The sequence below is a fragment of the Netta rufina genome (genome assembly GCF_964035555.1).
Source record: "Netta rufina genome assembly, chromosome: 3".
In the NCBI taxonomy this organism is placed as follows: Eukaryota; Metazoa; Chordata; class Aves; order Anseriformes; family Anatidae; genus Netta; species Netta rufina.
In genome coordinates, this window is record NC_140125.1 from 96,358,627 (window position 1) to 96,385,491 (window position 26,865).

The 26,865-nt window shown below is 37.7% G+C and overlaps 1 protein-coding gene across 5 annotated transcripts in view; it reads right to left on the bottom strand.

Moving 5' to 3' along the window:
• MLIP (muscular LMNA interacting protein) overlaps positions 1–26,865 on the bottom strand; it is a 117,059-nt gene that overhangs the window by 34,267 nt on the left and 55,927 nt on the right. For 2 of the 5 annotated variants that reach the window (XM_084283447.1, XM_084283446.1), the window contains exons 4-10: positions 24,810–26,444; positions 19,471–19,542; positions 11,126–11,191; positions 10,954–11,037; positions 10,800–10,859; positions 8,974–9,018; positions 3,380–3,424 (exon numbers count right to left, since the gene is read on the bottom strand). In XM_084283447.1, coding sequence (XP_084139573.1) covers positions 3,380–3,424; positions 8,974–9,018; positions 10,800–10,859; positions 10,954–11,037; positions 11,126–11,191; positions 19,471–19,542; positions 24,810–26,444 — 2,007 coding nt within the window. The remainder of the gene's footprint in view (positions 1–3,379; positions 3,425–8,973; positions 9,019–10,799; positions 10,860–10,953; positions 11,038–11,125; positions 11,192–19,470; positions 19,543–24,809; positions 26,445–26,865) is intronic. The other 3 variants (XM_084283449.1, XM_084283448.1, XM_084283450.1) reach the window with 3 other exon arrangements.

The following is a 26,865-nucleotide window of genomic DNA, read 5'->3' on the forward strand; positions in this document are numbered from 1 at the left end:
GAGGCAGGGAATGTCCCCATATCTTGTACTTGTACCCCTGCCCTGGGAAAGAAATGCAGAGCAGTGCTAGGGGCTGAGTGGAAGAAGACAGAGGCAGGGAAGAGCACAATGTCTGGAAACAGTGAGGCCCAGGCAGAAAATAAGCTTCCCTTAATTTTGTGCTATGTCACCTCCCTCCTTACAACAGGCTGGGGCCCTTTCACTTGCCTCATCAAATACAAAGAAACATATTTGACTGAAAACAAAAAATAAGCCACGAGGTGACATTAGTTGTTTTTTTTTAGACAATCCTTTATGGTCAGGAGATCAGATCTCCTTGACAGAAATTGTACTAACTCAACACCCAACTCAAAACACAGCTGCTATCTTCTTCCTAGCCTGGGGCTCTGATGTAAACAATCAAACCCTATGAACACTTTTCTGGCTTAAGGTTTTCCATTGTATCAGAGTTCTGATTCCGTGTCTAATACTCACCCTTCTTCTCACCCCCTCACTACTTATCAACCTACTCTAATTTCCATCCTATTTACTCTGTCAGCCTTGAACATGTTTTATCTAGTGTTCTTTACAACTACCTTAGTATCTATTTCAACATACCATCAAAGTTCTTTCTTAGAAAGAGCAAAACCAAAGGTAAGAGAGGAGTACTAAAGATCCTCTCTAGTATGAAACTGGAGAAAATGTCTTATCAACATCGTATAATATTAGAATGTCTTATCAACAACTTATGAACATTAATATTATGACTATTTCTTTGTAGTATTCACCATAAACTCCATTTGATATTTTTCCCCTCCAAAATTTCTGAGAAGAGTTTGCAAAAATTGGAAGACTCCTGGCTTCCAATGCAAAAGTAAACATAAAAATAAATGGGAAGCAACATTTGTTACCAAGTCATCATTATGCAGGAAAGGACCTGTGGCCTTCTAACACTCCTTTGTACCATGTAACCATGCAATTAAAAGCCCATTGAGGTACCTGCAATCATCAAGGATAAGCTACTCTCCTTATGTAGGAAACCTCTTCCAAAAGCACACTGTAGAAATGCTTTTAAGGAAGCATTTTCTAAACATCATTGTGCACTCAAGTGCTTAGTGAGTCATATGTTTATGCCTGACTCAACTGAAAGAGTGGAAGGTATCAGACAGCAACAAGAATTTGAAATGCTTTATTAGTTACCTGGCAAGCTGGACAAAATCATTGCTCCATATGTAAAAGCTTGAACTCTTTTTTTTATAGGGGGGTTGCAACTGACCCTGCTGAGAATCAAGCTAAAGCTTAGTTTTGTGAAGGAAGGTGTTGGCCATCCTACAACAGCACTGAAAAATGGTAAAATAAATAATAATAAAAAAAACGTTACTGTTACTGTAGTGAAGAACTACCATCCTATGGCTGTGGCCTTGTTATCAAAATGCACCAAGAGGTAAGAGGAAAGATTCTCAGTCTAGAGCTGACCCATAATCAGTCATATTGCATCCTCCATGAAGGCCCTTCACAGAGCATAATGTTTAGTGCATAATCCAGCCATGGATTCTTTCAGCAAAAGACACTTAGGAAAGGAAACTTATGTGGAGTAAAAGCGAATATATCCTATGGACCAGTTAGAAGATAGCAAGAAATATGTTGGAATGAATGTTTAAATTTAACAGTGGAGAAAATTCACAAATGGAGCTCCTTGGATAAGGGAGCTGTCACATGTTCTGGGCTTTGAATTATAAATACAGAACAGCCAGAAAAGAGTGGATAGTAAGGTGACAATGTTTTCTGATAATACTGAATCACTCATGGAGGTAAAAACAAAATTGCAGTGAAAAGAGTTGCAGATAGGTCTTATGACACTGAATGACTAAATGATAAAAAGACAGGTTAAACTTAATTGAATTCAACATTGATTCATAGAAGAAAAATAAAATACATCCTAAATTTACACATAAACTAGTAAGCTCAGAAACTACCTCTTTCTACTCAGAAAATATATCTTGGATTTATTGTATACAGTTCTATGCAAACATTGTCTTATGACTCGATATGAGTAAGAAGAACTAAATAAATTACTAGGAGTCATTAAGAAAGAAATAGAAATAACAGCAATGAAACGTATCACATTTTTGTGTAAATAGGAAATGCAGTGTTCAGAGCTAGACAAGAGCAGTTTATGGTTTTAGTCTTCCAATTAAAGAAAAAAAAAATGAAAAAGTTATGGAAAAGTACATCAAGGATCATCTGGATGGACAACATCAATAATTCTCAGAGTGATTAAGCAATTTTGAGTTTTCTGTATGGAAAATAAGTGACAGTGTAGTTAAATTAACATCTAGAAAATCATAAATAATATTTAGAAAGTACAGAAATACAATTATTTTCTGTTTCATTGCAAGAACATCAAGCACTATCTTTAAAACAAATAAAGTACTATTTCACACAATGCATAATTAAAAAATAAAGTTTTGCTATAGAATGTTGTAGAGACCTAAATATAACAACAACAAGTAACTAGAAAAAGACCATGAAAAAAGCTTACTAAGCAGAAGAAATTGTTTCAGGAAGTCCCTAAAATTCCTTTAAATGAAATACAATAGGAAAATTCTCTCATTCACATCTAATTTTTTTCCTAAGTATTCATTAGTGGCCACTGTCACTAGGACAGTCTCTAGGACCTCTCTCCTGCTTCTTCAGAAAGTTTGGCTCCAAAAGGACTAAAATGTAATCAGAGCTAAAATGAACATTTGATGCATAGTCTCATTTTCTTTATTTGAATTTGAAAAGGGACACTTTATTAGAGATTGTAGTGATAGGACAAGGGGTAACAGTTGTAGATATCCCATCCCTGGAAGCTCTCAAGGTCAGGCTGGATGGAGCTTTGATCTACCTGGTCTGGTGGGAGGTGTCCCTGCCCAAGGCAGGGGGTTTGGAACCAGATGACATTAAAGGTCCCTTCCAACCCAAACCATTCTGTGATTCTACGATTTTATTCTTGCTGACAACAAGTTAAACCAGGTTTGATTTATATCAGTGTGTAAGAAAAATATAGATGCCAAACTGTTATTGCATATAAACAAAATTGTAAAAGTGGAATATTAACAGTGTTCAACAAACAGCAGTAGGTTGTATAGTTGTCATACATCTCATGACTCAGCAAGACTCTCTAGTTTGTCATTTGGCCCATAGATTTACATAATTTCAGGATTTACATTTACTTAAAACAGATATGTGTTTGTTACAGAAGAAAGCAATGAAGTTCTGTAGGAAGCAATACAACTTTGTAGGAAGATATTGACTTTAGCTTCCTTCATAGGACTAAGCAAGCAAATAATAATGACTGGATTTTGTGCTTATGCAATTGTTGATAAACAGCATAGCAGAGTTATGCAATACATACCATCTGACTCTCTGCCACCATAGGTGTTGATTTGTAAAGGTTGGCCTGCAAAAAAATGTAAATGTATTCAGTATTAACTAAAATAGTCATAGGAAGAAAAATCTTGAAAGATAAGTTTTTTCACTGTTGATGATTCACTGTTTCACTGTTGATGGTTCTTGAACGTTTAGCAAAAGTAATGCATTTGAAGTTGTCATTTTACATGCACTTTTCTGAGGCCTTTCTAAAAGGAGGAAAAATGTATAGAGAGCAGTATGCTTAGGCACAGAAGATTTTAACAGTTACACAGTGAAATGCAATTATTAAGAGAAGTTAAAATATTGTCCTTACCAGTTTATCTCAAAGTATAGTCAAGTATGAATGTCTGTTGCTAAAGTCTTAGGGATACTTTTTCCCAAGTGCAAAAAATATTTTGCTTGATTTAATTTTGGTAAAAGTAAACCCTGACCTTTCTAAATCTGTCATTACTTTGCAGTACCAATATTATTAACACTACCAGTTGTACAGGGATCTCAATTCAATCTTCTCATCCTTCTGACTTCACAGTATGAAAAGCAGAACAATCCTACTTTCCTGAACCACATTTTTTCCAAGTATACTCTGAAGAACAGAAGCCCTGTTTTCAAAATCACAGCTCAATGTGCTAAATGCAAAGTATTTATGTGTGTGAAATAGCCATGTGCCACACACTCATTTGCCCTCACTATGGTAAGATTTAGGACTTGTAGTGCATTGATCATCTCCTCCAAATTTTGTAGGGTGTTCTAGTGGATAACAGAATGCTTCTGTATAGATGGTATGCCCTTCCTTAACGTAGGAGTGATTAAAATTGATTTGAACTCTAAAAGGTGAATGCTCCTAAGCAAGGGTGAAAAAACACGTACTGTAGTATGTAGTATGTAGTATGTAGTACGTAGTACGTAGTATGTAGTATGTAGTATGTAGTATGTGTACTGTACTTTTACAGCCTGGACCCTCCATGGAAGGATCACTATCACTGCAGTTGGACTCAACTATATCAACTAATATCACAGTTTAAAGCAGAAAAGCAATCTGAGCACATTTTGGAGAGGGAAGCACATGGTCTTCCTTTGTCTACCCATGACAAAGACCTTGCAGAGATTTGGCCACAGAACTCTAGATGTGGTTTCTGAAGTGCTAAATAGAAGTTTAATCACTCCCTGGACCTGCTGGTTCCAGTTCTGTGTCAATGGTGAGAATGATGTCACCAAAAGTCACGGTAGAGGACCACGCTCTGAACTCAAAGCACTCACATTTCTCAATACAGCCACTGGTGTTGGCAAGCTTCACACCTACACAAGGACAGCTGTGATTTAATATTAGATCTATATGAAATACATCTTCTGTTAAGGACAGAGTAAACTAGTGTTAGCTCTAGTGGCTGCTTACATACTAGGATCACTCTTTCATGTTGTTAACCAAGTGTGATAACCAATTTCACTGTGAACAAAAAAACATCAAAGCATTGCAGAACAAGCTACAAATACAAGACTCTGGAATTAAATGTCATTTCCAGTGGTACAAATTAAGAGTAAATATCATAGAATCATAGATTTATTTAGGTTGTAAAAGACCTCTAAGATCTTTGAGTCCAACCATTAACCACGTAGTGCCAAGTCTACCACTAAACCATGTCCCTAAGCACCACATCTACACATCTTTTGAATACCTTCAGGGATGGTGACTCAATCGCTTTCCCTGGGCAGCATATTCCAGTGCATCACAACTCTTTCAGTGAAGAAATTTTTCCTAATATCGAACCTAAACCTCCCCTGGCGCAACTTGAGGTAATTTCCTCTTGTCCTATTTCTTGTTGATTGGGAGAAGAGATCTACCCTCTACATTGCTACAACTTCTTTTGCCTCTTTTGAGGTAGCTGTAGAGAGCAATAAAGTCTCTGCTGAGCCTCTTTTTCTCCAGACTAAACAACCACAGTTCCCTCAGCCGCTCCTCACAAGCCTTGTGTTCCAGGCCCTTCACCAGCTTTGTTGCTCTTCTCTGGACACTCTCAAGAACCTCCATGTCCTTCTTGTAGTGAGAGGCACAAAACTGAACACAGTAGTCGAAGTGCAGCCTCATCAGAGCTGAGTACAGGGAAACGATCACATCCCTAGTCCTGCTGGCCACAGTACTTCTGATACCAGCCAGGATGCTGTTGGCCTTCTTGGCCACCTGAGCACACTGCTGGCTCATATTCAGCCAGCTATCAACAAATACCCCCAGGTCCCTTTTCTGTCGTTTCAGAGAGGTTGCCTGAATTGTGTATAAACATAGCCGATTACAGGTAAAGAAATACACTACTCATTTCTGCATGTGTGTGCACTTTTAGTTGCTTTGTGTACTCTCATTTTTTCACTTCTTTATGTTGCATGTCCATGGCAATTTAAAAAGATTTCTTTAGAACAGAACTGTAAAGAGCAAAAATGTAAACAATATGTACAGTGATTACTCCAGTTAATCACCAGAAGTTATTTTTAAAATAATTGTAAGAGAGGCCACATGACAAAATGATAAATTTTCTAGAACTTGAAATTAAAGTTATGAAAGCTTTTCTTGGTGACAGTAATTACATGGAAACAAAATGACTAAGTAGATCTATCGGGGCACTCAATACCCATAAAAGTCCTTTATTTAGAGGATGATTATGTTTATATCACTACAAATCAGCGATATCACCCCAAAAGCCAACAGAGATGCACTAGTATAAAATGGTGAATGGGATCATGTCAAAGACTATACAGTTTAAAAAAGCTGTTAAACTAAAACTACAGTACGTTGTCAGCTGGTACAAACTGCTGTAATTTCACTGATGTCAGACCTTTTTACACACTTCCTTGCTATTTTTACTGTCATTTACATCCTTAAAATGTTCTGAAGTGTGTGTGAAGACGGAGTAACTGTGGTCAAGGCAAATTTAAAACATTTTAATTGTGAAAAGGTAGGATATTTCAACAATTTTGTGTAGTCTACTGATCCATATAACTGATAGAAATACTGCAAGGTGCATATATATACACATATGTGTGTGTGTTTTTAAATAAAACTTTAGCATAATGACAGATATTCTTATCCCTGAATCACAAACAAAAGTTTTTCTTTCTACTAAAATCACCTTTAAAGCAACATTTTGACAAGCGCCCCAATATCCAACATCATGTGTACAAAAAGATTAAGAAAACTGTATTTCTAAATTACCATATTATTTTTTCCAGTAAATTTAATTCTTTTGCACAAACGAAAAGCCTACTTAAAAAAAAAAAAAAAAAGTTTGCTAATAAAAGGCTGACTGAAGATCATTACTCCAAGACAGTTCACATGACACAACATGACAGTGGGAGCAACCTAGGGAGGTAACTCCCAGTTTGACATTATGAATAATTTTCCATACTATACTCAGTTCTTGATTTCTACCAATCAGAGACACTGATTGATTGTCTCAAAATAAGCATTTTGTTTCAAAACAAGCATCTTGTACCTACTACTAAAAAAATATAGGTCTCTGAGTCAAAAGTTCTCCTCTAGTCAATGAAAGTCAACAAACACAGTGGCTCAGAGACCAGTCAGTATGCTTTGGTCCAGACAAACTACCACTCTGGCCCATTCCAACTACTACTCTTCCAGACTGTTGTCCTCCATGATCTGGATGGTAGCACAGAGCATGCTGCTCCCATGGGTTGAAGGGATGAGGCCACCCTTGGTCTTGTGTAGGGTTGGGGTCTCACTTCGTGGGGAGGGAAGTGAATGGGGAAAAGAAGAAGACAACTCTATGAAAGAACACTTAATTGCACCCTCAACCTGAAGGCCAAAGGACAAGCCCCCATCTGGTTTTTGTGTTGGGACAGATATAGCCTCTGTATGTCCCGCCAAGGAGGCAGAGCATGAGAGTGGGGAAGAGATGCAATGTAGAGGGTCTGGTGGGGATACTTGGCCCATCCCCTGTGTGACTGCTGCAGCATGCAATGACTGTGGAGTCCAGAAGAGCCTGGACCCACCAAGCTCAGCCCCCACAGTGCAACATGGAGAACATGGTTGGTTAACACAGTCATCTGATCTGTTATCAGGCACAAAACAATTGAACACATTTGTACAATGTATAAGAAAAGTTAGCCTACCCATAAGCATCTGCATTTTTCTCAAATGCATTTTTAAATATTGATTTGCTTCAATTATCTAGAATGTTCCAGAGAAGACTGGGAAGAAAGAGTTTTATAGTGTGATTTTCTATGTCAGTGAAGAAAACCTAACTGTATCTCTAGGTGTATAAATTGGATGCTTAAATGTATTGGAAGGTGTATGTCAGGCAGAGTTTTGGGTGCTGAAGATCTGTGCTGGAGAGGTAGTAATATATATTCTGTTCTCACAGACTACATCTTTTATTTCATTAAAAAGCACTCTTCCAATATCCTTTATAATTAGTATGAGCCAGCACAATCTGTCAAGTAAAAATCACAGTATGCAATAAAATATGCATACCACCACATTCAAGAAGCAAAATTGAATTGATCAGTCAAGCATTGTGCTGGCATAAAACTGGAAGGTTTCCATTGCTTTTGCTAGCACTGCTTTGATCTGAGGCTCAATAGAAAGTCTGAATGATGAATAGTAAGCAGAGATGTCTTACCATGTGGCTAGATGAGCTGTAAGTAAAATATGGTATCTGCATTAACTGTCTGTGCTAGTGAGAATTAGAATGTTAACTGGGTTTAATATTTCACTAATTGAAATGATGATTCAATATAGAGATTTTATTTTTATGTTGGAATGTGAGTATACATCAGAAAACCACTTCTGTTCTTCTTCTAAAGCTAAACAGTGGGTTTTCAGCCATCTCTACACCTTGGAAGGAAAAATTTGGATCATCCCCAAATTCTGATGGATAGGCAACAGACAAAACACTTCTTCAAAAGTAAGTTCCCTACACTTCAAATAAGTATGTCCTTCAGCACTTGTAATAGCCTTGCCAAACACCTGAGTTCTTGCCCCACACTTGAAACAAACAGCAACAAAGAATTGTGTAAATAAATCAACTTTAAGATCATATTTTCATAGGTAACATTATGAATAGACACATGCACTAAAGAGATTCCAGCCATGATGGATTTGGAGTAGAGGTAAGACATCTCAGCAACTTGTGGAGTGGAGTCATAGGACAAGGAGGAATGTCTTTAAACTAAGAGATGGTAGGTTTAGATTAGAAGGAAGAAATTCTTAACTATGAGGGTGGCAAGGCTTTCCCCGAGAAGCAGTAGATGCCCCATCCCTGGAAGTGTTTAAGGCCAGCTTGGAAATGACTTGGAGCAACCTGGTCTAGTGGGAGGTGTCCCTGCCCATGACAGGGAGGTTGGAATCAGGTGGTCTTTAAGTTCCCTTCCAATCCAAACCATTCTATGATTCTATGAATTGCAGTTGCCCTAACATACTCTTTTTTACTAGGGATAGCACCTCACATCACAAGTAGATGCTTATATCTGCTACATGCCAACAAATCAAGTATGGCAGCAAGATGACCTTCAAAACCTACAAAATTAGACATTTCTGCATGCCAAATATAGAGTAATTATAAATGTACTTACATATCTGGTTTCGCGTCCAGCTGCTCTCTGCAGTGTTGATGACACCTTATACAAAATAAACAGATATCTCAACAGCAAAAAGTGGAGGACCAACATCACTGAGACATTGTTTATTGCTTAAATTCAAGAAAACTTCAGATTTCATGAGATACATGAAAATAAGGTATATTAAAGTTTCACTTTAATATATAGGTGTTTATTTTTTAAAATACTATTTCATTTTTACTCAAAGACATCAATCACACTCCATTGTAGTTGGTCTTTACATTATCCCTGAGAACTTTCATAATAAAATGTTTATTAGTAAACAACCACAGATGTGGTCGCTCTGTGGAATTTAACTTATATTTGCTCGCAATTATAACCTGAAACTGCCTCTTTCCATGTTCTTATTTTCTTTCATCTGACTAACCCATACTATTTCTAAGGCAGTTACTTTTAACAAACACTCTTTTTTGGTTCTTAGGACTCTCTTTCACCCCCAATTCAAGCACTTTGCTTAAACTTAAACTGAGATTCTCATCACATTTCTCTTGTTTCCTATGCTGCATCCTGTCAAGCCCACCTTCTGCTCTCTTTTCTTGCTGATCACTGATATCTTCTCTTTGGTAAAAAATCAGTTCTCAGTTGCCCAAGGAAGCTGGTTTTGGATTCTATAGTTCAGAAGTCCAACTTAGTAGCAGTGTTTCAACCACACAGGATTCAGTGCAAGTATTAGAAAATATTTCCTCACTACCAGTCTCTGCCTGCTTTTTCAGCTGCTGTCCTATTTCCTCCTTTCAGCTGCCTGAAGCCTGATTCACCACTGCATGCTGTTTGACAGAATTTCAAAAATGAAAATGAAGTTTGAAGTGTATATTGAATACACCTACCATCATGAAGGTTAGTTTGAATTCATTGATTTTTTTTTTTATATTTTCCTGCCAAAAATTCCTTTTTTTTTTTTTTTTTTTTCATGACAGATTTCTGCCACTTTCTGTAGCTGTCTCCTATAGCTGCCAAGACCAAATTAAATGTACCTGGGGAAAACTGAGTAGAGGACCCTCCTCCTATGCTTAGTCATCCATTTGAATCCAGAAGACAGACCAATATAACTTAGTGAAGTTTAACACCAGTATAGAAAGCTGTACCTGCCTCTCATTACCTGTTTCGGAGCTATCCATGTCAAGTGGACATAGAAGATATCTAATTCCCACAAGGGGCAAGAGTTAAAAGGAAACAAGGACTTCAGAAGAATTCTACTAACTTAGAATTCTACTTAGATATTCCATTATTTGAAAACCAATACTGAATATAAATAATAATAAAAATAAAAAAATCTGAGAGATGTTTTTAGTCATTGAAGCCATTGAAACATGGGCTCCTTTGTCATAAGGACCAATAGGTAGGACAAAATCTGGGAGATGGACACAGACTCTGAAATATGGAAGGCAAGCTATAAAGGCTTTCCACCTTGTGGATCCAGTGATTGCAACACTAATAGACAGCTTCTAATTCATAGTATATTCTGTTTCTCTGGGGAGCCCATGCCCAACCACCCTCTCAGTGAAAAACCTTGTCCTACCATCCAGCCTGTCACAGCTCCCTCCTGATCTGTCAAGTCAGTATGACCCCTGACTTCAGGAAACCATCTTGCAATAGAAACTGCAGTAAATCCAAGGCTAAGGTTTTATCCTTCTAAATCTTTTAAATCACCAGATGCTTTACTGATGTTGGATCTCTTAACTGCAACTTTCTGTTGCTGAAGGCTTTGCAGATGTGCTTTTGTTTTCCTTGATGTCTACCTGGAAAGAGCCTTTGATGTGTGGGTGGGCTTATTCACCTACCTTGCCACCATCTGACTCTGTGTTCATCTGCAGGAAACTTGGAGAAGATTCACATCGGCGCTGGAAAATTATTTTTAACAGAGAAGAAATTTATTAAAGATGAGACAAAAATAAAGGAAGAGGAGAAAGTCAGTCCTACATACTGATGGATTACCATGGTCAATGGGTCCTGCAGGACTTGATCAATGACAGCACATAGCTCTTCTGTTTGTTGTCTGAGTTGGGCAGGGGAGCACATCTGAAAAAGGAGGACACATCACTCAGTTAACAACAGAAAACAAAACTTTTGTTTTCACATAGAGATTTGAGGGATAAAACAGCACTACCTCTGAATGGGTGTCCAAAGCAGTGCCTTCAGTCACACTAGCAGTCTTGGTTGGCTCTTCTAATGCCTGCAATTCAAAAGATTTCACTGTTACACTGAGTTAATATATATATATATACATGTATATTGTTAATAAGCAATCATGGAAAAAGAAGAAATTATAGTAGGGTTCTTTGGGTTACCATCTTCTGATCTTGAGTTTGAGGGTGTTTTTTTTTCAGAAAGAGTGTATTCAAGCTAGGTGACTCCTCCCTGCTTTGAAGATCAGAAAATACCATTATTTTAATATAACATTTGGTTTGTAATGTTTACATTGTCTTCTCCTTCAATAACACCCTACCTCTCCCACAGTGAATGTCACACAGTGAATGTGCTGGACAACAAAGGTGCCGGGTGTCTGTCTGCCATGCACCATTGGAAGACAGCCACCAGCTGTAAGCAGGTGGGCAGGGCAGGGGTCCAAGCACACAGGAGGCCTGTTTGTTTCTTTCATTAGCTGTCTTCTTTAAAAAGTGCCTCCTGTTTAAAGAGGATAGTGATAATACATGGCAACAAAAATGGTGCTTGACATTTATGGATTTCAGCTTGAAAAGAGAATCGTATAAAGGAAAATATTCACAGTACACTTGCGGTACCATACAAAACATGACCAGTCTATGCAACCACTTAATGCAGCTGCCACAATCTCTCCAAAACAAAAGGCACTCTTGTGCTTGGATATACCTTCAGCTTTCCAATGCCCACATTTGGAGCAAGTGTGAGAGCAGTGGAAACCAGTTTGCCAACCCCTCTCTTTTATCAGGAAACTCACAAAACACACACAAAAGCTAAACTTCGTTTCAATGCTCAATGCCCTTTTCATCTTGTCCCAGAGTTGGTGAGGCACACTCTCACTGCCATCACCCATTTTTTCTTTGAAGCAATTTTCAAATAGACTCCATACTGAGACCAAAAATTACTCTGGAATCCTGCTGATACATGCAGCTGGACTACAGGAGAGGGATCAGCAGGGTTTGTGAATTTTTTTGTTTAACACTTATGTTTTTATGAAGTTTCACATTTGTCAGTCATTTGAAAAACAAAACAAAACAAAACAAAACAAAACAAAACAAAACATTCCTATGCACATTCTGTGGCAATAATGTGTATCCAGTGAGGTACTTATTTGGGCTGCAGTTACCAAAGACATGTGTATAAATAGACATACACTTGAGTAATTATTTATGAGTTTAATTTTGCTGAATATAACTGCTCCTGGCAAAATACATCTATAAACCATACATAAATGATCCTGCACAGAAGCATGTTTGTGATGTCTTCTATTAGAGAGTTCAATAGGAAAAAATGAAGTGTACAATGAAGAGTACTTTCTTTCCAAACACATTTCTTCCCTCCCCTCTAGCTCTAGGCAAACCTGTTGACTTTGAAGTAGTTGTAGTTCAAAAGGAAAAAAAAAAATGAGCTAAATAAATTAATGTAATATTCTCCACAGAGCAAAAATGAAAAGATATAAATGATCTTTCTCATTTCTCCTATCTCAGATCAACAGACAGACCTGTAGAAGAAGAGAGCTCAGCTAAAGAGTGCTCAGCACTACACTCAGGTGCTGTGTCCACAGTTCAGTTTCAGCTAGATTACCTTCTCCTGTTAAATGTAAAATGAAATGGTAAAATGTAAAATTATGCGGTAAAATGTAAAATGAAGAAGAGTCTTTCCAGTACCTATCAAGGGCAGGACTGCCAAAGAAGCCTGTTGTAGAGAGATGAGTCTGAATGTGAATTAGGAAAAACAACCTGTTCCATTAAGAAATTGTCATCAGTCACATATTCAGAACACAGAATTTAAGGATTTTCTCAAAAACCTTGAGAAATCAGTAGGGTGATGAACATAATGTAGTAATTGTTTAAAATATATATATATAAGTCTTTCCAATTCACTTCTCTAGGACAATAGCAGAGGGTGAACACAATTAAGGGTAGGGCATAGCTACCCAGAAGCTATTGATGGATCTTCCTAGACTATAGACACATCCACAAGTCTATGTCAAGAATCAAGATTCTGGATAATTTAAGTATCAAACATCCATCAATTTCAGTAGAAATTAGAAACCCAATTATCTATGAAGTTTGGAGCTTTCATTTACTCAGGTGGTTGCAGCGCCAAAAAGAGGGAAAGAGAGAGAGAAGAAACAAAGATAACTCATTTTTAAGCATCCCTAACATCTGTAAAATAAATAAATAAATAAATAAATAAAAATAAAAGGGAGGGGGGGATAAAAATAAAAACAAAAATAAAAAATATGTAGGGAGATTTGCTTTAATCCATTGTTAGCTTTTCAAAACACAGCTTGTTTTTCTAGCAGTATTTTTTTGGTTGTTGTTATGCATTACCACATAGAGAAAAATGTATGATTTAAAAAGTGTTACTGTCATTTCTGAACTCATTACTAGAGTTACCATGCAATAATATTATGATTAATTTAAAGCATTAGTGTTATCAACAGTACTGTTGATTAGCACTATCAACAGTGTTCAAGCTTTGCTTTCTATGCCAGTGGCCTAACAATACCAGAAGTGGAACATTCCAATTTTTTGATTATCTGAAAACTAATAGTAGGACCACAATTTAAAAGAGTGTAATTTAGAAAATGAAAATTTATTTTTGACAGAACTTAAATGTGCAGATGAAATAGCCAGTTGCTGAACTGCCAAATCTATTCTAATAAAAGGCAACTTAGAGGGTGTGATGCACACACTCCATTGATGTCAGTGATTACTATAACCCCTCCCTCCTCTTTCCCCCAAGCAATTTGGCAAGCAAAAAATTGCTGAAGCTGTATCAAAGAACGGGTAAATGATCTGACTGGGGTCTCCAGTATTTTTTTGAGAATTAAAGCTCTTGGCAACGTACAGGAAATATAGAAATTTGTTTCATTCACTAATGAATGACATCAATATTTTAACCTCAATCTGACATAGCCTCTCTACTGTTTTGTGAAGACCCTGTGCTGAGCAAAACCCACGAATTTTCCTGTTCTTTTATTTCTCTTGCGGCTTTTTCCTATTAATATGTTTTTGAAGTCCTCAGTACATGCAAAAAAAAAAAAATATTCTGTATAATGGAATTTCATGTACCCTCTGTTCCTACAAATGATTCCTTAAAGATCCTGGGAAATGATATTGTAAAGACCTGGCTACTCTTCCTCTTATAAAATTAATATTGAAAGCTGCTTTATTTTTTTTTTTAATTAAAAATTTAAAATTAATATTTAAAAGGAAGAAAGAGGAAGTTTATAGCCTAATCCTCTATTGTCACGTCTGGTTATTATTAAAGACAAATTAGGTCCTTTAGCACTCTAGAACTGCACACATGATGTTCTTTTTCTTACCATTAGGTATTAAATTCTAGCCTTCAGAAGACTTTTTACATGAACATATAATCTGAAAGCAAGAAATTCACCTAGTAAGTGCACACTGGAAGTAATTGATGAAAAATACAATCTTTTATATCAAAATGTTCTTAAAATGTTTTCAGAAATGCTTTTTGGATCCAGGATGATCATCACATATTCAAAAACAGACAGTTGTCTAGTTGCTAGGTTTATTATTAAGATCTTTTTTTCTACATTTATTTAAGAAATTGCAGTCCTCTGCTTGTACTTAGTTGATAAATACAAGGCAGATAAGCCAACAGCACTTTCATTTGCACATCCAGTTACATATAATACTTTCAGAAGACTTGAGTGCTCCTTTGTGAAACAGGTGTACTTAATAGCAAAACCTATCATCCTTGTTTCACCTCATTCAGATATGGATGAAGTCTGAGCAGAACACTAGCAGCCAGCCCAAAGCTTTCATAACCAGGTTTTCTTCCCTGGACAAACCTTTTCTTTTCTGGACAAACACAACAATCCCAAATACCCCTGCATAAACTTTGCTGTAGGCCACAGACCACTGAATTGTTGAGAGAAGACTTCTTTTACTTTGCAGTTCCAAGAAGTTCAATAGAGTGTTGGGGTTGCACCTCAAATTTGAAATAGTTCTGAAGATGAAGTAGGATCTGGAGTAAGGGACTGTCTACTTAAAGTTAGGAATTTATCCACATCTCCCTGAAATAGACTCTTCATGACAAACTATTTTGAGGGAAAGATATTTTTGTAGATATTTGATAAATAAAATCTCTAAATACTAGATATATTACTTTTGGAAGGTATATACTACCCGATTAGGACTGGAATTTTGAATTGGATTGTGATCTCATCTCTATAACTGTAGAGGCTATTCAAGAGTGAATGTCAGTGGAAGGGTGACTCACTGATTCAATAATAAAAAGACCAGAAGGAACCACAGTGATCACCTAGTCTCACCTTTTCTTTAAACCACACAACTGCCTAGACTTATTGTATGAAGTGCCAGAAAAGTGTCCTGTCTTGATTGTTTAATTTCTATGGTAAAGTACCCATTTCAGTCTCTGGATTTTTTTTTTTCTCATGGGTAAGTAATTCTTGCTGTTAAACTTTTGCCTTATGCCTACATTAAGCAAGTTCTGCTTCCTCTTCTAGCCAGTGGATGCCGTTATCTGTTAACTCTTCTGCAGAAGAGTTCGTTGTCACTGTCTGAGGACCTGCTGCATCATTTTGAATCTGTGTGGTGATCATGGCACTGTTGGCTGACCATGGACACCACCACTTCTGCTGTCCCTGATCTATCTGTGGGACAGTGCCCATGCTGGTGAGGACGTTGTCCTACTAGCCTTGCTGTTATGCCAGCTTCTGGTTCATCTTTCATGAGGAGCAACACACTGTTGCTGCTCCCAGACAGAGCCTGACCATGATGCTGAGCACAAGTTCCTTAAAAACAAGGTTTTGCTGTTCTGTCTGTGAAAGAATTTACAGCTGTATCCTCCAAGAGATATCCTGAATTTGAATTTTTCTGATCAGACCATGGGTGATAAGAGGAATATCATGTTCATACAAGCTAAAACAGTTAGAAAGCTTGCCAGCTATGGGATTTGATTATATTAAACCACTTCTGGGCTTGCCAAATGATATGTATATGTAGTCAATGAGCTTCTTCTTTGCTGCTAATGAGCATAGATTTGAACAATTCTCTTTGACTGAGAGTACTTAAGAATAAAAGTGTGTCCTAGAAAAGTTGTTAAGATGATGATAGCCTAACAGTTTCATAAGGAGAAGTTAAAAAATGCTGGCTGAAATTAAAGCATTCGCACACACATAAAAAAAAAAAAAAAGGTTACTTGAGAAAGAAAGACACAATGAGACAATTCAGGGGCAAAGCATTTTACGTTATATGACGTATCACTGACAGTTTTCTTTCATATGATCTAATTATTACTGCATATAAATTGTCACTAGATCGCCTGCATCATAGATCTGATTGAACCCATTTTCTCGTGACCACTCAAATTAAGTAACACAATTACTTACACAGTGCAAAAAGTTTCACTTTGGAAAATATTCATTTCCAGTTTGATCACATAGCAAAATACTTTTCTTGCATTTAGGAAGATGATGTATTCCTAATCATTAATTCAGTTCAGTAATATCTGTCTTGCAGAACTTCCTTCCTTGCTAAAATAAATGTCACTCAAAAATATCTTCTCCAAATAATCTTTATCTCAATGTTAATAAAACATTATTTATGCAGTTAGAACTTGTCTCGAATTGCTCTCTTTTTAATCTGATGTTTCCATAAAATGGGAGCAATATAACTACTGGCATTGAGCTACAATGTGGCATGAGTTCCTTCCAAGCTCCCTCCCTGCTGAGCATAATACTTGTACATTAGGGCTTGGTACAAGGGGACCTATATGTGCCATATAACTCCTTTATGCTTCCTTTAAGGGACATACTATAAATGCATCTCAGCTAACACAATAGGACTACCTCAGGAGCACTGTACATAGCTGATAGTCTGGATCAATAGGATATTAACATACATAATCTCCAAAACAAGGGAAAACAGGGAAGGAGTTGTACACCAGAGCTGCCTTAGACAGAATGCCCAGGGAAATGCACCTGATACATCAGCTGTAGTCAGACAATGCTAAAACATGCAAAGTAAATTCATCCTGAATGTCCTGTAACAGAAAGCTGATATCTTATTAGTTTTACATGACTGTGCTGTCGCTACTGAAGGATACACTAAGGCTAGAATTTTCAGTAAATTGGCAGATAACAAAAAGTCTCTGTGTAAACATAGATTTTGGAGTCATTATTATTTTTTTCTACAGATACTGGCATAAGACTGTACAAATCAGTTTTATGTTTGGTGGATATGTAACATACAGCTCATGAGTAAATGCCCAAGAGAGAGTCAGCAAGATGATCCCTCAAAAGGAATTGCCTTTCTTCTGAAAAGGTGCAGTCACATGGCTGTCCTTAACCCACTAGTTTAGATCAGGAGTGTGCCCTCAAAGTAAAACCCCCACTCAAAGTCACCTACCACCTACCGACCTCTGCATCTGCAGAGCAGCACAGCTTAGTGCACAAATTGCATTCATTTCAAAGTCAGCCCTGAAGTGGTACCTCAGGAGTCCACCTTACGTTCCTGACACTAACAGGCTCTCTGACAAAGACAAAAAAACAAACAAACAAAACAACAACAACAAAAACCTACTGGAATGCATACAGTAGGGATATAGGATACTTTCTTCTACTGAGCCATTTCTGTTGCATGTTAATGCAGACATAGTCTTACTTGGTGTGTTCAAGACTTAAGTAAGAGAAGCTTCATGTTTGATGCAAATGATGAAAATATTCATCCAAGATTTAAAAAAAAAAAAAAAAAAAAAAGGGAAAAGAGAGGAATCTCACATTTGTGAAAGTAATAAACTTGTTTAAGTTATTTAGGTGATAACCAGTAGGTCACAATCTTTTATTTATTTATTTATTTATTTTTCAGGGGCAAAATTATCATAAAATCATAGAACCATTTACATTGGAAAAGATCTCTATGATCATCAAGTTGAACCTTTAATCTAGCTCTACCAAATCTACCATTAAGCCATATAACCACATATAAGCACCACATCTACATGGTTTTTTTGAAGACCTTCAGGGATGGTAGCTCAACTGCTTCCCTGGACAGCCTGCTACAATACCTCACAACCCTTTCAGTGAAGAAATTTCTCCTAATATCCAACCTAAACTTCCCCTGGCGCAACTTGAGGCCATTTCCACTTGTCTTATCACTTGCTGCTTGAGAGAAGAGACTGATCCCCACCTTGGTACAACCTCCTTTGAGGTAGTTGTGGAGCACAATAAGATCTCTGAGACTCCTTTTTTCCAGGCTAAACAACTACAGTTCCCTCAGCTGCTCCTCATAAGACTTGTTCTCTAGACCCTTCAACAGCTTTGTGGCCCTTCTCTGGACACCCTCAAGCACCTCAATGTCCTTCTTGTAGTGAGGGGTCCAAAACTGAACACAGTAGTCAAGGTGCAGCCTCACCAGAGCCAAGTACAAGGGGACAATCACTTCCCTGGTCCTGCTGACCACACTACAAGCCAGGATGCTGTTGGTCTTCTTGTCCACCTGAGCATGTTGCTGGCTCATGTTCATCTGGGTATCAACAAATACCCCCCAGGTTCCTTTCCACCAGGCAGCTTTCCTTTCATCTTCAAAATACTTTATGCAGAGCTAAATTCACACTCTCTGATGTCTTTAAACTCTGTAAAAGCCTAGGGAAATCAGCTGAGCTTTGCATGTAAATGCATATGTAGATGTGTACATAGGAAAGCTTAATCCTACAGAAATTCGTTAGAGGCTAAGTTCCTGAACTATGTCCACAGAAAGTTTTTTTTAGATACAGCTATATTTGTGATGTCAGAGTTATTAAACATGTCTTTAAATATATTTGTGGCATGTTTTTTGTCATTCAGGGACATCATTTAGTGAAGGGACTCTGTAGCTCAGGTTGATGGTTGGACTGTAACTGAGGACATTTCCTGGTGTTGTTGAATTTACTGGTGTAAGCATAGCCATTGAAGAATCTTTAGCTGGCCAAGACCTACTGATGGGTAGGTTCTAAAATAGCAGTGCTCCAGAGGCTTTCAAACAGCAAAACAGACTTTGAGACATTGTCATAAATGATGATTCCTTTAGGACATGTTTCTTTTACAATTTTTTTTTAATAGAAATTCAGGTTAATGAAGCCTTTGATCCTCAGTACAATGTAACTGACCATGAAAAACTGCTGGAATTATAATCCTGAGCAACTAGCTCACAGAGTTTATGTGCTGTAATATCACCAACAGAAATGTCAGAATATGTACATAAAGTTGAACACGCTCAAATGCAATTCCCATGTCTTTGATCAAACACTAACCTTCTGTTCCATAAGTAATGTGTTTGTAGGTATTGCTGCAAATGCCTTGTAGCTTGTCTTGATCTTGTACTGCTAAAAGGGCAAATCAGAAAGCAGGAAGAAACGTAAAGAAGGGTAAAAGGGAGAGAGGAACAAAGAGACAAGAAAGGAGAAAGGTACGACAATGAAAGATGATTTTAATTGTCTCACAGACATGTTACAACAATACAAGGCTTACATAGCACCTCTGAAAGCTATTTCTTAAAGAAAATCAGTGTTTCTGCTAAGATTTTAAAGGACATTCATCTTTTGCATTTAGGAATGAGATGGAACTACGAGAACATCATATATCTGCAGCTTATAACTTCTAAAGTGATCTTGACCACTTTCTGCTTATTACTATCCTCAGACTGATATCAGAAGAGGCTGTGTGTTTATTCCATGTTAGCTTGTGATTTGAAATGATCGTGCAAAGCTGTTTCTGCCAGTACATGCACCTTAAGAACTGCTGCTCTGTGGAGTGATCCTGGACCACTAAGTCACAGGGATTTCTGTGATTGGCTTTGATGAGATTGAACAAGATCCTTATATGCTGAATTACTTGTGGAAGTGGGTAGATCACTTAAGTCAGATGACACTACTTTTCACCTCCTTTACAAGTAACTTTATCACCCACATGTTTCAAAACAAGTAGAGGAACTTTTGCACTCTAACCAGGTATATGGAACTGACAATCTAAACCATAAAAAGTACATGATGGGGTACAAAAAATCCTAAGATCAGGCTTAAAAACTTATTATTTTTGAATCATTTATATTTTAGACTATATTAGCTTGCCAAAATGTTTTAACCCTTTAGAAACTATACTTTCTATATTTTCTTGTTAATTATGGAGACTAAATAAAATCAGTTATTTTTAAATGAACAACGAGATTCTTCTATACTTAAGAGCTAGGACTCTTAACTACATGGCTGCTGGAATTTTTTGGTGGGAGGGGGGAGTAAACAACTAAAAAGGGATTCACAACATTTTTCCCTTTTCAACATCATACTAATTTAAAGAAACATTCACAAATTCAGACAATATTAGATTTTTAAGTTATTAGTTGAATATTTTTGTGATATTTAACCTGACACAAAGTTAATTGTTAATCAGATAAGGTTTTTTAATGTACTGTTGCCTGGGCAGTAGATGCTAGTCCTTATGGAATAATGGTCTAAACAACATCCTGTATTTTGGGTTATACAATTGTCTTTTTTTTTTTTTCCTGTTTTTATATCTAATAAAACCTTCAACAATTACAGAGGGTCCAGAACTTTAATTCAGATAAGAGAAATTTATATCACACTTGAACCTCTCTTTAAACATTTTAGGACATCACCTTTTAATTCTTTCCATATATAATGCTATATTTTCTTCAGATTTACTCATATTTTTTTCTAGTCAGAACATGGAGACTGCCAGGCATTGAAGAAGTCAATATTCACACATACTGAGTGAATATTCTGTCAAAGCAGATCAATGCAGTGCCAGAAATGTTTTTTCACCTTTTTATTTTTTAATTTATATGAGATTTAGGCATTCTAACTTGGATGACTACCATTTAGGTTCTTCAGTCAGAACTGAAACCATTTATAGTCATGGACATTTCTACAGGATAATTCATCCCATCCTCAAATAAGCACCTAGAAAGTTAAGTGAAATCATCCTGTAGATTCAGCATCTTCTCTCCATTGACTATATAGAATTGCTTAAGTTTTGTTTGGATATCTAGCTTTCAAATGTCAAAAGTCATGTGAGTTAAATACTGCCCTTTGAATATCTGTTTCTATCTTGAGATAGAAACACTGCTATAAATTTGTATAGATACTTATATATATATAAATATTTATGTATATACAACATCTATCTATATAAAGATAAGATTTTCAACATAAGATACTATGCACTGAAGTAAGATGGAAGGTCAAATTTCCAAATATTAAAGTTGGCTTAACTACAAAATATATCCTTGTTTACTTGTAATTGATATTCAATCAATTAAATGATTTAATTGAACATGTAAATGAATTGCAATTTCTTCCAAAGCCAAAGTATTTTTACATATCTGGTGAGTATACTATAACTACTTTGAGATTAGTAATACTTCTGTATAAACTAAATAAAAACTTATCAGACTGTAAAAATATGAGGGTTTTTTCATTTCATATATTTCTTATACAATCAATTCTACTTTAATGTTCTTTATCTCTGCCAGGTACTGTAGAACATGTGAGCAATGTGAAATTGTCAAAATCATGGTATTTAAATGAATGGGAAGTCTTTAAGCAGTTTCTGCTCTTAGGAACATGTTTCTTGACATACAATTTTGCATTACTTAAAATGATTGTTCAATGTCTAAATAAATTTAGTAATCTGGCTCTTAGGAATATATTAGTATTTTTGAACAGCCATAGACACTCATGTCTGCTGGCCTGCACCATGGTCCAGTCAAAAGAAAACCAACTCCATCATCACCACTCAGGCGAATATCAGCCTGGGGAGTTTTTCAGAAAATCTACTTTCTCTTGCTCAAACGATTATCTAGGGCACACACAGGGCATTGCAAAGTGTGCTAGACATGTACCTATAAAGGCTTAAAATCAGAAACTAACCATGGTAGTGTGGAGCTCCTCATGAGTAATCTTTCCTGCTTTGTGGTAGGTTTTGCAGCTGTGCTGAGCTCCATGTTGCTAGAGTTAGTGTGATCCCCAGCTGTTTTGGGTAGATCAACATGCATTCCTGTGCTATATTCAAACAGGAAAAATCAAAGAATATGTAGGAATGACACACCATTAAATCACTGCAAAGAGTTTTCAAACAACAGCCAGCAGTTTTCATGCTAATCTCTTCCTGCAGAATCAGCAATTTTATTTGTCTCCAATCCATCCTACTGTTCATTTTGTCATATTAAGTCCACCAGGACACTACTAAAATGTCTCCACAGTCAAGGGAGAGGATTTTTATTTCAAGTGGTCACCCACTGTTCAACACTTCACACTGTTCTGTGAATTTGATTATGTTCATATTCACTTTACAGAACAGTCATATTTTGAAAACATTGGCAAACATAAACATAAATATATAAAGCATAGGAAAACGCATGCATTTATATATAAAAATGCAAATACTTAAACAAGTTCATAGGCTCTACTTTGATTTCCATTAATTGGTACATGAGTAGACATAAACAGATAAAAGTTCTCCATTAAAGAATCCTTTTTGCATAAGTGCTTTGATATCATGTTAATGAAACAGTTTGATGTCCATGATGAAAAGTACATCTGATGTCAAAGTTCTATTTTAAAATGTGCTGGTTTAATAACTATTGAAACAATACTAAGGTTGCAAAATTACACATGCTAAAGTCAAGCAGCTCTGCAGTTCTCCCTTGATTCTCACTTAGAAAATTCATACATGCAAAAATTTTGTTGTGCACCGACAGTCATATGTTGTGCATTATATGGAGCTCTTTGTCCAGTCCTCAAGTTGAACTGATGGGTACTAAAGAGACCTAAATGCTGTTTAAGATGTTGATGTTCTCTATCCTCAATCTTTTCCTTTTTTTCCCCTGGAAATATACTGAGATTTGAGGCTGGAGTCATCTGGTACCATTCACAGATGAGCAAAGCAGAAGTCTGTTGAGCTATTTCAAAAAGTATGGAGATCGGTGAGAGCAGGAGGAAGGGATGGCATTGAATGCATACTGTTGTTAGCTGTAAGTGAAGACTCAGCCTCACATTTTAAAGCCAGAAGATGGCTTTCCTGTCCTGAACTTCTAGCTGCATTTGATTTAGAGATTTCAGACCATCCACATCCCTGGTGGAGCCACATTTGTCTGCATGGTTAAAAATTACACCAGTCTAACCTCTCAAGCCTATTATAGTAGACACTGTCCAATGTTCTGTGGGCAGTTTCAGTGGTTGGGCAGTTTCAGAAGTGCTATTGCATCTCAACAGCAAAATTAGCAGGAAAAGAGACAGTTGGAAGGACTGAAAGGATGAAATAGCCTCTGTAATTATAACACAGGCAAGAGTTATGTGTCACAAGCAGAGGATTTCCTTATCACCAGAGGTTGTACCAATAGTAACAGACACCGCAAATGTCTTGCAATCTCCAGGCTCAGTCATGCCTTCCAGTTTTTTTTCTCTAGGGGCTCTTATCTTGAAATTTCTACAATTTTATTTCTCTTTTTATTTCATTAATTGGTCCTGACAGGGTGTAGTGACACTGTACAGCTGTGCTTGAAACAATAGTTCCTTTGGTGTTGTTTGGTTTTTAAAAGAACCATTCATGACAATTGCTACTCTGTGCTGATTTAAACCTCTCATTTTCAATTAACATTTTCCATGTAGTTCAGGTCACCCCTGCCATGGCCAAGCTGTTAGAAACACATCTGACACAATTTGATCTGGCAGACCAGGCTGTAATTTTGTGCTTCAAACAGATACATCAATAAACTATGATGGCCTTTCTGTGATGGGCAGCATGCTTCAGCTGCCAGAGGAGAGCCTAGACATCAGCAAAGAGTGAAAAGATAAACTAAAAGAGGCTGGAAAGCCTCTGATTCCTCTTCTGCAGCTCTGATGTCTTCTGCCACGAGCTCTCCCCTTGTGCAAGGCAGTTGCTTTTCTTTTCCCAGGCACCTATCTGTTGCATATCTTTTGATCTGCTTTTCTTTCCTTCCCCTTCCCATTCTTGAGATTTATCTTTAGGTTTAAAGAGGAACTGGTTCCCAAGACCTCCTGCAGCAATTGCCATCGTTGCTTATTCTCACTCTGCTGGGACTCTGCTGCCTCTGGGTGAATGACAAACAGCAGGAGTACAACTGATCTGTCAAGTGCAAGACTTTCATATTTGCAGTAGTACATATTGTAGGAAGCTTTTTTTTTTCTTTTTTTTTTTTTTCCCCTTTGCCCTCTGTCTAGCATAATAAGATTAGAAGTACCAGAGGGAAAGAAAGGGAAGAAACAGGGGACTGTCCTTGTCTTCCCTCCCTGGCTCTTGGCTCGGGTCTCTGCTAGGTTGAACGTAGCAGATCAGAACCACTGGACGCTAGCAAATCCAGTAGTATCTGCTCCATCAATAAAATATCTAATTTGTATGGTAAAGGATTCTTACAGCACCCTCCCCATAATACAAAACATGTTGCTAGCAATTTGAAATGGTAGGATTTAGTTGTCATTATCTTCACTATCAACACAATACCATTCCTTCCTTTTCCCCGGCTCATTTATTTTACTAGCATTGTGCAACACGGATGTGTTTTTTTCCTACAGGGACAAAGAACTATTAGAAAATAAGCATGCACCAAGAGTACCTTGGGTTTGATGTTTTCATGGTCAGAAGGCAGGGAAAAAGACTGAGGTGAAGTCAGCTCTCTGGGTCTTGATGGCAGTGTGCATGGTGACTTGTTTGAGACAGGAGATCTGCACTTTAATACTGGTGAGGTGGCAGATTTCTCAGGCCTTGGAGACTGGGAATTAGACCTAGAGCTTCTGTGCATCAATGAAGAATGAAGCTGCAGTGGGTGGGGATTAATACTGCATGTTTGGAGAACTGGTGAAGTAGAATCAGGACGTGAGAGAGACCACTGCTTTGAGACACTTGAAGGTGTAGGAGAGGGGGTACTCAGCTCCTGAGCAGACTTTTGAGATGAATCTGACTTAGATCTAGAAGTTGAAGTCGAAAGACTTGGGGAGGGAGATAACTGCTTTTCTTGGGTGGGGGAAAATGTGCCACTAAGTCTGGTGGGAGAAAGCAAAGGATAGGACTGGCAGGTAAAGATGGGTGAATAAGTGTGCACTCTCTGACACCTCTGAGGTGCCTGGGAGCTGGAGGCAGGATAACGCAGGCCTTCAGGAGGAGGAGAGGTTGGGTGTGCAAGGGAAGAATGTGCTGGGGCACTAGGAGGCATCGCCAGAGCAGGCAGCATAGACTGCCAACCTGGATTGGCAATTGATTTTCTATGGGAGGAGATGGGGGATGACTGTGGACTTCGGGAGTCTGGAGAGGGTGTTCGGACTGGAAGGTGCTTTCTAGGAGAAAGGGACCTTGCCCGAGGGGCAGGATGAGGCTTAGAGTGTAAAGGTACTTGCTGAGCCCATCCTGAAGACCAATGTTCCTCTCTGCTGGGAGAATCTGGCCTAACAGGGGGGCTTGAAATGGATTTTCTGGGGGTTGGGGGAGTTGTTTTGCACTTTTGATCTATTGCAAGTGTTGAGGAACAAAGGGAGCTAGGAGAAAACGTGGGGCAAGAAGCAGGGGAAAGAGGTCTCCGCTGAGAAGAGCCTGATCTCAAAATAGCAGTTAAGAGAGTTAGTCTGGTTGGCAGAGGGGATCTAACTCCCGACTTTGCTAAATATCCTCTAGATGATATTTGTGTGCAAGGCTCATTTACACTACATATGGTTGAAGAGGAGCCATAAAGAGAGGGTGGAGACAAAGGTTTTGGGCTAGGAGGTAATGAATGTGTAGTGATACGTACAGGGAGCGGAGATAAAGCTTTCAATCTTTTGGAAGAACTGGGAGATAAAGGCTGGGATGATGATCCCTGAATTTCAGCTGAACATGAAGGTTTGGGGAAAACACTTAGACTCTTTGCTGGAATGGAAGATGTGGTGAAGTCTCCCATTTTGCAAACACAGACAGGGCTATGGAGACTTGGGGTTTGCAGGTTACCATACAGTTGAGGGCTGGAGTAACAAATGTTTGATGCACAGGAGGATATTTTAGACACGGAGGGGGCTGAACTATGGGAAGCAGATTGAAAGTAGAGAGATGAATCTTGCTTAGAAGACCTGATTGCTGACTGCCAGTTGTTATGGGAGTCTTCCAGCGAAGAGGCTTGATTCAGGTTAACCATGGCACCGCACGCTACTTTCAGATTAGTTGGAGAAATTAAGTGGACAGCAGGTGGTTTAGAGTAAAGATGATCAGAAAGAGTAGAAATTAACTGGAGAAAAAAGAAAAACAGAAATGTTAATATAGGTGGAACCTGTGGAACTGTTAAGCATCTGACATTTCAGTCCTGTGGTCATGCATATACTGTTTCCATTAGTACTGCTCTGTGAGTTAAAAGAACAGGGCTGTCTTAAACTTGGGTTTACAACCTAATGGATAAGGCCCTCAGGGAAGTGATGAAGCACAGACAAGTTATGTGTTACTTTACTTTTATGAGACCTCACTTTTGCTGCCATAGAGAAGGTTCAAGTTTACTGACATTTTATTTTAAGTAAAACCCAAGGCAGTTGGGCCAGTCATATCTAGAACCACATGATAGTATTCTCTTGTGGAAACACAACTGAAAGTGACAAAATTGTAGTATAGACTCATCTCACTCTCCCAATTCAGTGTAAAGTAGTCTTTCTGTAAAT